We start from the raw sequence: 15,604 nt of genomic DNA, 5'->3' as shown, positions 1-15,604 counted from the left end.
GAAGGCTAGGATGAGGTACCTGAAACAGGCTCCTTTATCCTTGCTTCCCACTTTGTTAGCCAGTTAGCCATTGTGCACTCACCACATTCTGACACTTCCAGCACACTGTATCTTTGGTTATAGACTAAAAAGTAGTTTTACTTTTCAGTAACAGAAAGTACAGGATAGCAGGGGAACTAACATTTATCAGATTACCTTAACCTACCATGTACCAGGCACTCTAATCTTTACCATAATGCTTTGATGTAGTGTGGCATTTCCATTTTTTTAGTTGAGGAAGCCGAGGCTCAGTGAGACTGACCTGCCCCTGATCATTTAGTAAGGGATGAAGTGGACTTTTAACCATGTGTCACCTTAGTGAAAAGCCATTATAAACACTAAACTGTTTTTACTTAGAAGACTTCTGACATCAAATGTGTATGGATTTTCCACACTAATTTTCTGAGTCTGAAGACACCAATTGGATGTCCTCCACTCCAGTTCAGTCTGACACTACCCAACATAGGGCCAACGTCCACAAATCTAAGTGTCCATTCGCATACTGGAATAGCCAAGTGGAAGATACGTGGGGTAAGGTATGGTGGGGAAGGAAGGTTTCATGTGTTGCATCCATGCCCTAGTCTCTAGTTACTGTCACCCTTCAGCACCTTGATGTGTCCAGCAGCCCAGGAGTAACCCAGACCCTGGTGTAGGGTGTAGCGGTTTTTATAGAGCTTTCATTACATAAGCATAATTGCTTAAATCACTGGCCATTGGTGATTAGCTCCATCTCTAGCCTCTTTCTCCTTCTTACAGGTCAGCAGTGAGGCCCAGAGTAACCTACCCTCGCTTGTGTTTATCTCTGGTGACCAGTTCCCATCCTGAAGCTATCTGGGGACCCCAGCCATCTCACTGCATAAAGAGATACTTCAGAGATCTCATGAGTTTTAGTAACTGAGAAAGAAGACCAGCTATTTTTTACATTACACACATAAAAGTTACCTGTAAAATATACATAGTGCTATTCTCATATATATCTTATAAAATTTGCAGCTAGGGTTTTGAAGATAAGCTGAGTTTAAATAATAGGTTATTGGTAATACCAAATTTTGCTTACCAAAAAGTTTTTACTGGCATTTTAGGGAGGATTATGTGATTGAATATCATTAAAAAAAACCTTGGTGGTAACATTTTGTGATTCAGCAAGCCACAGCCTGCATCTCAGTCCAGCTCATCAATTGCCTAGGTGGACTGAGTGGCCACAATGGCACAGGTAGAGGGCAGCAGGCCATCGACTGCTTCCTGCTTATTTTCAGGCCCTTCCACCAAGTGTGAAAATATTCTGGAAATTCAGGTAAGCATTTCTTTCTTTCCTTGATATGGCAAGAGAAGAGCCCGGCACAATTTATGTTTACCAGGAGATTTTAGGGGCCTATATATGTTTGTTTTGTATAGTGAAGCTTTTGGTTCTAGGTATATTTCTCATTGAGAAAACAAAATTCTTTTTTAAGAAGATTAAATAGTGCCTTCATAAGGTTCTACAGCAGTGTCCAGAATATACTTTTTTTTTTCATAGCCTAATGACCAATAAGCTCACTTTCAGAGTTTGTTTTTAGGCCTTTTAGAGGAATACTCATTTCTACTTAGTTTTTATCAAAGTAATAATGGTTCACTACACTATGTGATTTAGGGGAATAGCATCACACTTCATCAGATGCATGTCACCACACCATTTCTACCATTAATGCATCCAGTCAACACTGGGCCCCCCACCCCTTTCTTCCCACTCCCATTCCTTCCCCCGCAATAGACTAATTCTGGGCCCTAGCTGTAAGTTGGTTTTAGTTTAGCCAGTTCCCTTGTTCCTCTGTATTCCATATATAAATGAAATCATCCAGTGTTTCTTTATCCTTCTAACTTATTTCATTTGGCCTAAACCCGTTCTGTTCTGTTGTAACAAATAGCAAGAGTTCATCTTTATTTTATATCTGAGTAGTATTCCATGGTGTATCCATACCACATCGTATTCACTCGTCTGTGCTGTGTGCACTTAGGCTATTTCCATGACTTGGCTATTGTATATAGTGCTGCAGTGAACATAGATGTGCATGTATCCCTTTCAAATTTTTTTTTAGTGTTTTTGCATTCTTTGGGTAGAAGCTCAAGTGGGATTGCTGGGTCATATAGTATATCTATTTTTAATATTTGAGGAAACTCCATATTGTTTTCCATAGGGGCTGGACCAGTCTACATTCCCATCAGTAGTGTTTGAGGGTTATCTTTTTCTACACATCCTTCCTCTCCATTTGTTGCTGCTTATTTTTATGGGCCATTCTCCAGGAAGCGAGATGGTTTCACATTGTGGTTTTCATTTGCATTTCCCTGTTGGTAAGTAATGCTGAACATAAAACTGTTAGTGCATGATGACAATTTGGGAGAAAAATACATGAACATGGTAAAATATTCAAATAGTATCTTAAGGCAGGGATTTTTAAACTGAAATTCAGAAATAGAATTCAGGTATTCTATGATTTAGATGAAAATGTTTACATCTTCTCCCACTACCTGTACCTGGAGTGTGAGATTTCCTTTTGTTACATATGTAGGCATCACACTACAGAAATATTAGCAGTAACTGACTTTGTCACCAATAGAAATCAGATTTTGCAGTTCTTGCAGCTATCTAAAATAACAGTGATACTCATCATTACAGATTGCATGGCTTTTAGACCTACTGCTGGACCTCATTGCTTAATGTTAACAAAGGCATACATATCATGTGGATTATATAAAAATTTATATATAAAATTTAATATTACAATAATTTTACAACATAATTGATATCCTTTGTGATCCTGTGTAATTATGTTTTTAAAATCAACATTTTTGGAGTGGGAGCAATAGATTTGGGCAAACTGCCAAAGTACTCAATAGATTAAAGGTCCCTGATCTAAGGGTATGAGATACAACGTCTTACGCAGCCTCCTCTATATCTCGATTGCCATTTACAGAGACAGTCTATGAATGTATAAGCGCAAGCATAGGTGTATGTGATAATATAGTGTTCTGTACCATAGTTTTAAATTTTAACATAGCTGTCTGTTATATTGACTGGATATATCAATTTATCACTTTCTACTGATGGACAGGTTTTTTTTTTTCTTCCAAATAAAGTTGTAACGAATATCCTTGGACCTTTCACATATGTGAGTATAGAGTAATTGTCTAGAAATGGAGTTGCTGGATCAAAGGGTGTGTTCATAATTTTGGTTTTTTTTTTTTTTACGATTTTTATAGTAAAAATGAAAACAATGAACAACTATAAACCAGAGACACTTTAGGGGGGTGGAAGGGGGAATGAAATTGGAACTGGGGTGGGAAGAGTGCACTGTACCGTGGTGATGGCAAACAGGTGAATTGGTGGTGGAAAGTCCATGGGGATTACAACTGAGATGGAAAAAGGCACAAAATGAAGAATGATGTAAAAAAAATTAAAAAATCCTTACTGCAACAGAAAAAAAATGCTTTTATACATACAGACTGGGGTACAAGCCAGAAGTATAGGGGGGTGAGCATAACAGGTGGATCAACTGTTACGAAGTTGTTTTCTATGTTACATATTGATACATGTATTTTATGCATGTTACATACTGATATTACATACATACAATCAAATATGCACTGGAGGGAGCAGTGGGCAGGTCAGGAGAGGTCTGCCACACCATGTGGGTCACCTCCCTGGCTGGGGATTGAACTCGTGCTGCAGTGGCTGCAGTAGCTTCATAGTGCTGTGTTTGAACCTGTTGCAGCACCAGGGAGGGCCCGTATTTATAATTTTGAAGGTATTGCCAACTGTTCTCCATAGAGGTTACAATAATTTACATTCCCATCATTAATAAATACCTGTTTCCCAGACGGTCACAAATCATGCATTTAACATTTTAACCACTATGATAGGTTAAAGGGTGAGATCTCATATTGGTTTTAACTTGCAGTTATTTTCCTATGAATGAGGTTTGTTCTGTAAGCATTAAACTTAAAAGATGCACTTTCAAAGTGGAATTAAGTGCATATGTTATAATGTATATAAATTTGTAAAAATCCTTAGTTTTTTCATTTACCAACTACTTCAGAATCTGAGTTCTTGTGAAAAGCTATCCTCCCAAAGGTTTACTGGATGGTAGAGGCCAATTCCTGTGATACAAGCTAGCTCTAACTGAAAACTCACTATATCTGCATTCTATCCATTCCACAAAACTTAATAGATTTTTCTAGTTCACCCTTCAAACACTCCAGATTCCTTCCTTTGTGCGTGATAGTCTATGCAACAGCAGTTCTCTTAGTATACTGTGTAAGCCAGCATCCGTCTATGTAGTATCTTATACACATAAAGCTTTTCAGAATTTTCTCCAAGATTTTCAGAATTCATGGCCTTTATTGAGGAACACTGTTTTGAATGTGGTTTTTAATGCAGTTTCATGTTATACCCACTATTTTGAATGCCTTTCTGTCATACTGGCAAATCTATGTATTCCAGGTAATAGGGAGGACTTTTATCTGTTCAGTGGGGAAAATCTCATGGAGGCATAACTTCCAGAGATGTTCCAAAACTTCTCAAATGGGAAACTTAGGTCTCTGAATTTGCCAGTATATGGCCTAACGTGGGCATATTAAATGCAGCTGAGAAGGAACACAGTATATTAAAAGAATTATTGTTATGAATAATAGTTGTGTTGACAAAGTTTTATTTCTGAAAGTATACTACTTATTATAATCTTTATATACTTACCTTGGACATCATAAACATGGTATTATAAGTTAAGAAAACATAGACACAGAATGGTGGCCCTGAGATATGAATGGTCATAATGTAACCTGCACACCTGAAGATAAGATTTTATGCTGACATCTCTCCCTTTTAACCAGCACTTGGTAAATGGCCCCTTCTAAAAAAGCTGGTAGAAAAACTTGAATGTCTTTTTTTCTTCCAATAAACATTTATTTAAAAAGAAAAGGGAAATGCTGTATAGTTATTGTATTATGTACTACATTAAGATGATGGAGCTAATAATGCCTGAATTGACAGATTAAAATGTAAAAGTGATCAGGAACATTTGTTCGGTGTTCAGTGTGTGAGTAGTATGAGCTGTTATTTGGCTCCCAAGAGATGGTTTCTAAACTATGGGATACTGAGAATCAAATAAAGTAGTTCTGGAAGGAAAGGAACTACAGGTTAAAAGGAGTATGCTTAAACTATTTACAATAGCCAACTTATGGAAACAACCCAAAGGTCCCAAAATAGACGAATGGATCAAAAAGATGTTTACATAATGGAGTATTCCTCAGCCATCAAAAAACAAACTCATGCCATTTGCTGCAATGTGGATGGAGATGGAGGGGATTATACTAGCTGAAATAATTCCGAAGGAAAAAGACAAATATCAGATAGCTTCACTTATATGTAAAATATTGAGAAACCAAACAAAAGGTCAAAAAAAGTCAAAACTAGCAAGCAGACTATAGATCTGGGGCATACAGCAAAGGAGGGGGCAGGAGCAGGGGCAAAACGGGAAGGAAGAATACAAAGGAATGTGATCGTTCATAGGTGATAAAGTGGTGGGAGGGTATAAATGATGTAAGAAAAAAAAATAAGGGAGTGTGCTTGATATCTTTGGGAACTACTGACTGAATACCTATTGCAACACACACCAACCTTTACCCACTGCATTTTGCACCTACAAACCCATAAGACAATTTACAAATTACAAGAGTTATTTACCTTTTAAAGTAAAAATCAGAACATATTCAATCTTTCATACAATTTTATTTTTTCCCTTCAACCATAATAATATGATATCCAAATTTTGTCTTAACTGGAGGGTCTGTAAACACAGGCTTATCCAGCCCACTTACAGGCAAGGCAAATGCTGCTTCTTGAAATGGTCCCACCATGGACCCTCTGGTCATCCAACCCAAGTCGCCCTGAAAAACCCAAAAGATAGATGTCAAGTGGCCCTGAAAAGTTCTACAGTTCTGCTGTTTGAGATAATTTCCCAACACAAATGCTAAGGTTCCTGGGTCTATTCATTTAGGCTATGGAAGAATAGACTTGACAAGGACAAATGGTAGAAGAGGTCAACCCTGGACTGAACATACAAAGACTCAAAATATTGCTGGGTATTAGCTGTGCAAGTTTAGAGTCTAGGTTTAGACACAGGTGATCTGTATTCAGCTGTTTACAATTTGGACATTTCTGGTTTTAATTAAACTAAGACATAGCTAAAATTAATGGCAGAACTTACAAATTCTCTACTGCTTCATTTAAAATAAAAAGTGCACCATACCCCTTGCCTGGCTTTATCTTCACTATATTGTGTGGCCACTTCATTGAATCGCATTCCAGACTTTAGTTTTTCCATGGCTTCCATGATTTTCCCATGTTTTTCACATAGAATGTGTCTGACCTACAACGAAAAAAATACGTTCACATAATATTTGGATACCCAAATGATTCCTAGCCTCACAGCATAAGTCATGTCTGGATTACCCCCACTACTGAAAAACATGTTAGCTCATGGCAATGGAAAATTATGGAAGTCTGCCCAATTAGATAATGGCTACAAATCCATTTTTCTTATTAAAATAGTATCTCAGAACCCTGATTTTGATGGAAAATGGGTACCTGGCTGTGTGAAGCTCACACCTTTTATTTTCTACTCAATGGTAACAGGATAATGATTGAGAGCATGAGTCTTGGAGTCAAATCCCAAATCTAAGTCATCTTTTACATATACACACTTAAACTTTACTTTTCTATGTCTAGAAATTTATCCATTATTTTACCTACTTATGCATACAAGAACTGGGGTGCAGGCCAGAGGTATGGTCTGTGAGAGGATTCACCAGAGACAGAGTAGGAAACAGACCAGGCAGACTGACTGAAATACACTGCTGAGGGGAGCAGCAGGCAAGACAGGAGAGATCTGCTGCACCATGTTGGGTCAACTCCTTGGCCAGGAATCAAATTCAGGCCTCAGTGGCTGGTGATAATTTGATAGCACTAAGACTAACCCCTTTGCTACCAATAATTTTTTTAATTTATTAATTTAGTATTCTCATTCCTATCATATATGGACTTGCTTCTACTCATTAAGGTTTATTTTTTTCTAGAAAAATCTTACCAAATTATCTTTATAAATTTTAAATTGTATAGGATTTGAGTTTTGTTGATGATCTCTACTGTTATAATTTTAATCATCAAGTATACTTATTCCTTCTACTTTATTTAATTTTGGTTATTTTTCTAAATTTTTGAGAAAAAGTTTGCTCAGCAGTTTTCAAATTTCTAAAATAAAGATTACCACTAATGCAACTATATCACATCTCATATACATTTAAATGTACTTCTCATAAGTGTATAATCCCCATTTCTCCCTGCGATCTCATTATTCACATCTAATAGTGTCACATTGTGATAGAAAAAGTATGTTCAAAGCGATATAAATCTCTGGAAAGAAACAACCATCCTAAGTGACCTGGTATCTGCTTAATGTGTGCCAGTGTCCACTAAGCATGAAGGTGCATTATTTATTGTTAAGGGTCAAGTCACTTTCTCTGGCCCCTCACTATCAACATTGCTAAGCTGCATGACTATTTTATAAAGGTTAAATTACTAATTTATAAAGGTTAATTTTCTGTTGCCATTTTACATGTTTTCTTCCTCACTAGTATCTTAAAATCTCTAATTCTTTTTTTAAGATTAATTTATTTATGCATACAAGAACTGGAGTACAGGCCAGAGGTGCAGGGGAAGACAGGATTCACCAGAGACAGAGGGGAACCAAACAGGCAGATGGAGTGCTGAGGAGAGCAGCAGGCAGGACAGGAAAGGTCTGCTGCACCCATGTGGGTCTCCTTCCTGGATGGCTGAGGATTGAACGCGTGCTTCAGTGGCTGTGGACAACTTCACAGTGCTGCAACTGAGCCCCTTGTGCCACCAAGGAGGCCCTTAAAATCTGATTCTGCAGTGAAGTACTAATAAAACAATCATTGTATTACTGTAGTAGGTATATTTTTAAACCTTTTAAATGTTTTCCCACTTTTACCTGAGATAATGTTGTGAAGAATGAAGTAATGCAACTATTAAAGTTTATTATTTCATCAACGTGGGATGATATGGGAAAACTAGGAAATATCTCTTACCAAAGAGGCCAAAGTAGCCACCCCACAATACATTGAAAAAGTATATGTTGAATGTTAAGAATATTAACTGTAAAGAAGTATTTAAATTTAACCTATGTTTATATAAAGTTAGGTTTTAAAAAATTACATCTTTAAAAAATATTTGTCCAAGTGTCTTTTCAGGATTTCCCATTTCTGAAATATAATACATTATTTGTTTCATACTGTTAAGTGATATATTGGGGTTGGGGGCTAAAGGTGCCTCATAAATTGGAGACAGACAAACCAAGGCTGTCCTCAGGTTTCAACTACTGAGTGGGCAGTGTGGATGCTAGGGCCACAGAGTACTTTCTGACTGATGGAGCTACACAGGAGCTAGGGACACCTTAAAGGAAAGAATGCATCAAAAAGTAGGGCTAAGAGAGGCAACGTTACATAGAACATGTCCAGCTCTGTCCAGAAGGCTGAGGGACAATCTGGACACAAGAGATACATGTTACGGGACAAGGATGGTTCGTAAGGTTCTAACTTGGCCTGGAAAACTTAGCTTCTAGATTGCCTCTCTCCTGCTTCCATAGTCACAAAGCAACCTTCTGTGCTGAGAAAGCTCACACAGGGTTCATGATCATAGAAAGGGGATGCCAGCCACCATTTTATAAGTGAATAAACAGGCATTTTGGTTTGGTTTGAACAGACGTGACATAATGAGTGTAGTACTGGGGTAGGGTGGGGGTGTGTTGCAAGTTTGACCAGCTGCTCATCCATGTCTGAGAAAGCCAAGCTCCTGGAAAACCCGGGAGTGATCAGTATGGGAGGTAATGAGATTACACAGGAGAAAGGAGCTAAGAGGGCTAAAGATACCCTTGGAGGGTAGCACACAAGCAAAGAAAGAAGCTCAAAAGCATAATAAAAGTGGCCAGATAGGCAGGAGAGAAGGTATGTTAACAGAAACTAAGGTAGGGGAATTTTTTTTTGTGTGTGCATACATAAGGGGTACAGGCCAGAGGCTCAGGGGCAGTGAGAGGCTTCACCAGAGACAGAGTGGGGAGCAGAACAGGCAGATCGACGAAGTACACTGCAGAGGGGAGCAGCGGGTGGGTCAGGAGAGGTCTGCCCCACCATGTGGTCACCTCCGGGGCAGGCGGGAATCGAACTCATGCGGAAGTGGCTTTAGATTCTCAGTGCTGTGCTTTAACCCGCTGTGCCACCAGGGAAGGCCAAGTAGGGGAAAATTTTAAGGAAGAAATGTTCCCAAAGTTAAATACTGCAGAGTGATCAGGAAAGAAGTACAATCAGTTTAGCAGTCATTTAGGACCTTAGCAGAAGGAGTTTCAGGAAGTATAACTGGAGATCGAAGCCAGGGACTAGCAGGTGGTGCCCTCCCACTTAGTGGGTTGTTGGTAAAGTCAGATACCCTTGGTGAAAATGCTAAAAAGTATTGGAGGGGGCTACTGGGAGAGGAAATAGGAGTGACTGCAGGGAGGGAGGAGGAGAGACAGGTGGTTTTTGTCTGCCTTCGGGATTTAGGGTTTGAGTTTCTTCAGCATTTTGGGGGCCAGTGAATTTCAGCCCCTGACCATGCCAATCTTCCAGGCCATTGAAGACTTCTAAAGGTGGAGGTCTTCAGTAGCCAACCTTGGAGAGGTTAGGTTTTGCAAGTATCTTGAGTGAGCACCTGAAACAGTTCCTGGTTTTGGTGTGGTTACATCCTGGCAGAGAAGGATGAGACCTGGAGCCAGGTGCCAGGCTTATCTGTGTGAGTGAGGCCATTTGTCCGGTCATTTTGGTGGCTGTGGCTATTGTCCCGAGTGTTGCTCATCTGATGCTGCTAGAGTGTCCTGCAACTCTGGGAGCGTCTCCTATTGTGTCTTTTGTTGTCTTTGTGAGTTGGAACTTGACCTGGAGTCTGGCTGCCATGTGCAGGGGCAGGAAGGGGCTGGAAGATGCCATTTTGGGCACATGGCCTGTTGTTCAGGAGAAGAGCTACACATCCTCAGTGGCGGGAAGACGCCATCATAACGGTCTTTGTGCAGGATAGTACTGGACATTACTTTGGGTGAACAGCCATTTTTGGCCTCAGTAACTCTTGTCTTTCCCGTCTGTTAAATAAATCCGTTTGTTGTTGTTTCCTCAGCCTGAGCTGTCATGCAATTTTGTGTGGGGGTGAAGAACCCAGATAGATAGTATTTGGGCAGTGGGGCCTGGCCAGTTTAGCGTCCCCTGCCATCTAGCATCAGAAGGTAATGGGGCTGGGCATTTGGGAAAAAGTGGAGGGACCCTGAAGTGATTATGTTGAGTGACATCAGTCAAAAAGTGAACGGCAGCTTTCAGGTAGTCTCACTCATCTGCAGAATATAAACACCCAAAAAAACAATTCTACCAGACAATGGGAGAAATAAAAATTTGAACTTGGCATAAAGAAGATAATGGTTACCAGAGAAAATGGGAAAGATGGGAGGGGAGAAGGGAGGTTGGTCCCTTTCAGGCATATTTCAGGAAGATGCAATAAAGAGGGAATGGTTTAAGACACAGTAATGAGAGTGGAGAGAAATGAAGGAATATGATCTGGCATTCAAAGCACTATTTGAAAAGCTAGTCTTAAAGGAAGAAAGATGAGAAAGAGAAGAGGGAGGTGTGGGTGAATTTAAAAGTTAATACATTTAAAGAAATCTTTGGGGTGATAGAAAATAATAAATATATGAAATTTGAAAAGTTAAAAATTAATGCATCTAGGCATGCCTCATTTCTATTGCACTTCACAGATACTGCGCTTTTTACAAATTGAAGGCTGTGGCTGCCCTACATTGAGCAAGTCTACTTCTGGCAACACTTTTCCAACCATATATGCTCACTTCATGTCTGTGTGACCCTAGACGTTGGTAGTTTTAGAAGTTCTCTACGCGAATGTGATGTATACCAAGGTTGAGGCCCACTGGATGAAGTTACCTGCTGAATGAGGACAGCAGGGTGGTGGAAGGATTGACTCTGTGGAGAAGGACTGCTAAGCAGTATTGAGGGGCTAGCTAGGATAGACCCTAGGAATTAGTGACCCTCCACAAAGGCATGAGTGGCTGTGTGACTCTCCAATAGGGATCAGTAGTTCTGGGTTTAAGTTTAAAGAAACTTAAACTGGATTGATCCTGAGTTGTAATCTGGCAGGTGGAGGCAGCAGATGGACTAAAAGAATTATACTAGAAGGAAAAGGAGACAGGGCTTCTCAATCCATGGCCAGGGTCCTCAATCTAACTCCTACTTAGCTTACAGGACGTATGGGGCTTGAAAAACAAACACAAAGGGTGGGGAACATAGTGGGAACAGAGAAGGCTTGGAGGCTTAGAGGTCTATGTTTAGAGAAAAACAGGCAGGTCTAGAGAATCCAGAGAGCGTGGTCAGCAGGTGGGCTTCAGAGTCTGGATGGCTCTGGTAACAAAGACAGGGTGTGGGCCCAGGAATGGGGTTTAAAGCACAATGACAGGATATGGAAGAAGCTTAGAGCCTAAAACGATACACAGTCCAGGGGGGTCCCTCTCCTACTCTTTTGCAAATACTAGGAACAACTCAGCTGTCCTTGAAGAAATGAACAGTTACATACTATGATACTTCCATCTCATGAAATACCACTCAGTTATACAAAGAAACAAACTACGGTGGTAACTATGGATGTATGCAACAACCTGAATGAAATCTCCAGAGAATTATGCAGAATGAATAAAAGCCAATGCCAAAGGTGTCACGTGATCATTCCATTCATGTAGGCTTCTTGAAATTATGAAATTACAGAAATTAATTGTTCCCTGGGGCCAATGAGGGCAGAGATAGGAGTGGAAGGGATGTAGGTATGACTGTAAAAGAGCAGCAAGGCAAATCCTTGGGGTGCTGGAAAATTTCTGTATTTTGAATACATCAATGTCAACCTTCTAGCTATGCTATTATACTAGAGTTCTGTAAGATGTTACTGAAAGTGAGTTTAAATTGCTCTTAGACCCTAGAGCACAGAAGAAAAACATTTTGTTTGACGTTTGCTTTCACAAACAGCTTATCAGCAAAAGACACAGCCTGAATATGCATAGGTGTGACTAACCTTGAGCTAAGCCCCAAGCCAGCCAACACAGAAGTAGGGGGCCAACCAGAGGCAAGGGGCCAAGCAACAGAAATTAAAAATTCCATGTATCTGGGGGAAAAGGCCTCATCATGCTTCTCTATGTATGGACTGTTCTATAACTACTCAAGAAACTTCAGCCAAGTTCATACTTTTTGCCCTTAATCTGCTCCATATCCAATAAAATTAAATTCCTTTCTTCCCAACCCCACTCGTCAAAGCCAATATAAACCCCTTCCACAAGGGGGGAGAAAAGGGAACAGATTTGAGTTTTGTCCTGCTTCCTTGCTTGCAATAAACTTTCTTTTCTCAAAACCTGGTGTCAGAATTGGTTTATACACACCAGTCAATGAGGCTATCTTCAGTGACATTACTATTGGGGGAAACTGTGTAAAAATTATTATTTTTATTATAACTGCACATAAATCGAATGCACCTTTGACTGTTTATTCAAGCTCTTGATTTTATAAAATATTTGGTCCTGAAAAGAAACTCATCCATATATTGGGAGGATCTGACTGAATACATCTTAAGAAACAATACTGAAAGTATGAAGAAATTGTAGATGGCTAAGAAGGTATTTGAGAAAATATTTACAAAGAGGGTCCTCCCTGGTGGCAGAGCGGGTTAAGCACAGCAGTAAGAAGCTAAAGCCACTTCAGCATGAGTTTGATCCCCGCCTGCCCCGGAGGAGATCCACATGGCGCAGCAGACCTCTCCTGACCCTCCCGCTGCTCCCCTCAACCGTGTATTTCATCAGTCTGCCTGTTCTGCTCCCCACTCCGTCTCTGGTGAAGCCTCTCACCGCCCCTGCACCTCTGGCCTGTACCCCAGTTCTGTATGCATAAATAAATCTTTAAAAAAAAGAAAATATTGATAAAGAATTACTTTCCCTAAGTGACACTGATCTGTATTTTCTATTTTTGTGTTACATTAATTGTACATCAGCTAGGCTAGCCTCTTGGAATGCGTAAGTATACTGTCTTCTCTTTTTATGTGTATCAAAATATGTATGCTTATGTTATCTATATTTAACACAGAAAATAAATAACCCAGCAACTCACCTTTACTGCATTGCCACCTCCCTTGGGACCTTGAGTCTTCTTATCAGCACTGTCACTCCCAGAGGCTGCTCCTCCTTTAAAGAGGACAGGTATTCATTTAAACCACACCTAGATATTTTGGTCCCATACAAAGGGAGTTGATACTTCCATCACAGTGCTAAGGTTCAAAAGGGAACACCATTACATCAAGCTAAATTCATCTGTGGCTCACCTCTCTTAAAATAGGAAATCTGTATTCTACTAAACCCTTCACAGAAAATGGACAGATAATTTTATTAATGGGCAAATGAGTTCCAGAAGGCTGGTCTAGATTCTCTGGGACCAATTTGAAACCCTGCCTTCTAGGGACAACCCCCTGAGCTCTTAGGTTTCCAGTAAGCACTGAGATCTATGTATTTGAATATTCACAATTCTAGTGAGTTAAATCTCAAAGGATATATTTTAAATAAAGATCAAACTTCCTACCACGCATATCTGGCTAAACAACATATTCATGTCCAAATTCTTGGACTATATTACACTACTTAGGTCAAGAAAAATTATCAATATTCAGATTAACCACCACTGGCAGCATTTTAATTTTATATCACTTTATTACTGTTAACTTTTGTGTCAACAGCAGCACACTTATGGATAAAGGCTGATGTTTCTAAGAACTATTCCAGATTAAGTATTCAGGTTAATTAGTGCTTTTCTGAGAAACTACTAAGTCCCAGGCACTGTGGATAAAGCGAAAAGCAAACCAGGGGCTATACCTAGTTCTTGGCAATCCTACATTCTGCCAGTTGCACGTTACTAGGTAAATCATGACTGTACAGAACATATCCTCTACAAATTCATGGTCTTCAGTAATCGTAGTCTCTCGATTCCAAAGGCAATCCATTTATTAGTGTGTCACTCCTTTTCCATCATCCTGCATGACAAAGCTGCCTCCTCTCCAAGAACATTACTCATTCTCTGCTCTTCAGTCTTAAGAATTACATACTTGCTTTCCACTTTAAGAAATTGAAGCCATCAAGAATGACCACCAGGCCCTCCATGGTGGTGCAATGGGTTAGGGGAAGCAGCACCGCAAGCTGGCCGCAGCCTCTTCAGTGTGAGTTTGATTCCCACCCCGGAGGTGACCACATGGCACAACAGACCTCTCCTGACCCTCCCACTGCTCCCCTCAACGGTATACTTCATCAGTCTGCCTGTTCTGCTCCCCACTTTGTCTCTGGTGAATCCCCTCATCCCCCTGCACCTTTGGCCTGTACCCCAGTACTATATGCATAAAATAATCTTAAAAAAAAAAAACCCGACATCCTACATACCCCACTCCTTACCCCGTCCCCAATTTTTACAGACATGCCCATTCTCATCTCCTCTGAGACCTCAAGCATTAGGCGTCTCTTCCACGTTCAAAGGTCAACTGCTCCACCTCTGTCCTGGAACCCATTTTCTCATAAGTCTCTCTTCTGTCCCTTTACCTCCCTAACTACTTACTGAATCTTTTACGTCAGCCTCACTCCCCACTTTGGAAAAAAAAAAAACTTTCTCTAGATCTTATGGTATTTTCTATCATCCAATTTTCACGCTTTTTCAATTAAAAGATTTCCAGAGAAGTCTACATTGATTATCTATTAACACTTCCGGGTGAATTCTCTCGTCCACCCGCGGCCTCGGCCCCGGATCGGGGGGGGGGGGTCCGCCCGTCTGTGCCCTCCTTTCGCTCCTCACCCGACCCTATCCTCCCCGGTTGCTCTGGCCGCTCTACCTTTCCCCCCTTTTCCAGAACCGCTTTTTCCTTTGGGCGGCATCTTCGAAGTTGCGGATGAACTCTCAACTGCTTTGGTTGCCTTACAAAGCCCCCTTAGGTCCCATAGGCATGACCTAAGCAGATGCCTGAAAGCGGCGTAACAATTAGCCATTGTCACCTCAGCGCCAAGAGCAGGCATATTTGGGGGCAGACCCAAGCATTTGGCTCTTGGGCCAATGGAGCTGAAGATGTCTGACCAATAAGAAGCGTGAACAGGTAGAAGGGCGGGGCCAAGGCGGAAAAGCCCGCCTCTGCGCTCATTTCCTTTTTCACAGGTCTTTTTTATTTTGCGCTGGCTCCTATTCCCTTAGCTCCCCCAGCGCGCCTCCTCCACGCGTGCGTACTGGAAGCTGTGGAACTGTGCTGTCCACGGGCGCCGCTACTGTCCATTCTCGGGGGGGGGGGGGCGTGTGGCTAGACAAAGGCAAAGTCAGAAGAGCTGCAGTGGTTGTCCCCTCCGTATCTCCTCCCCATGACTTTTCT

General features: G+C 40.7%; 1 protein-coding gene across 1 annotated transcript; it reads right to left on the bottom strand.

The window, feature by feature from the left end:
• Positions 1–5,775: 5,775 nt before the first annotated feature.
• PIN4 (peptidylprolyl cis/trans isomerase, NIMA-interacting 4) lies at positions 5,776–15,220 on the bottom strand. Its single transcript, XM_004685576.2, has 4 exons — positions 15,080–15,220; positions 13,324–13,397; positions 6,324–6,443; positions 5,776–5,961 (listed from the first exon to the last, which is right to left on the bottom strand). The coding sequence occupies exons 1-4, from the start codon at positions 15,120–15,122 to the stop codon at positions 5,803–5,805; spliced, it is 396 nt and encodes a 131-aa protein (XP_004685633.1). The 5' UTR covers positions 15,123–15,220; the 3' UTR covers positions 5,776–5,802.
• Positions 15,221–15,604: the final 384 nt, after the last annotated feature.

The sequence above is a fragment of the Condylura cristata genome, unplaced genomic scaffold (genome assembly GCF_000260355.1).
Source record: "Condylura cristata isolate star-nosed mole 26May11 unplaced genomic scaffold, ConCri1.0 scaffold00019, whole genome shotgun sequence".
Taxonomy (NCBI): Eukaryota; Metazoa; Chordata; class Mammalia; order Eulipotyphla; family Talpidae; genus Condylura; species Condylura cristata.
This window is presented reverse-complemented; position numbering and strand designations above follow the sequence as displayed.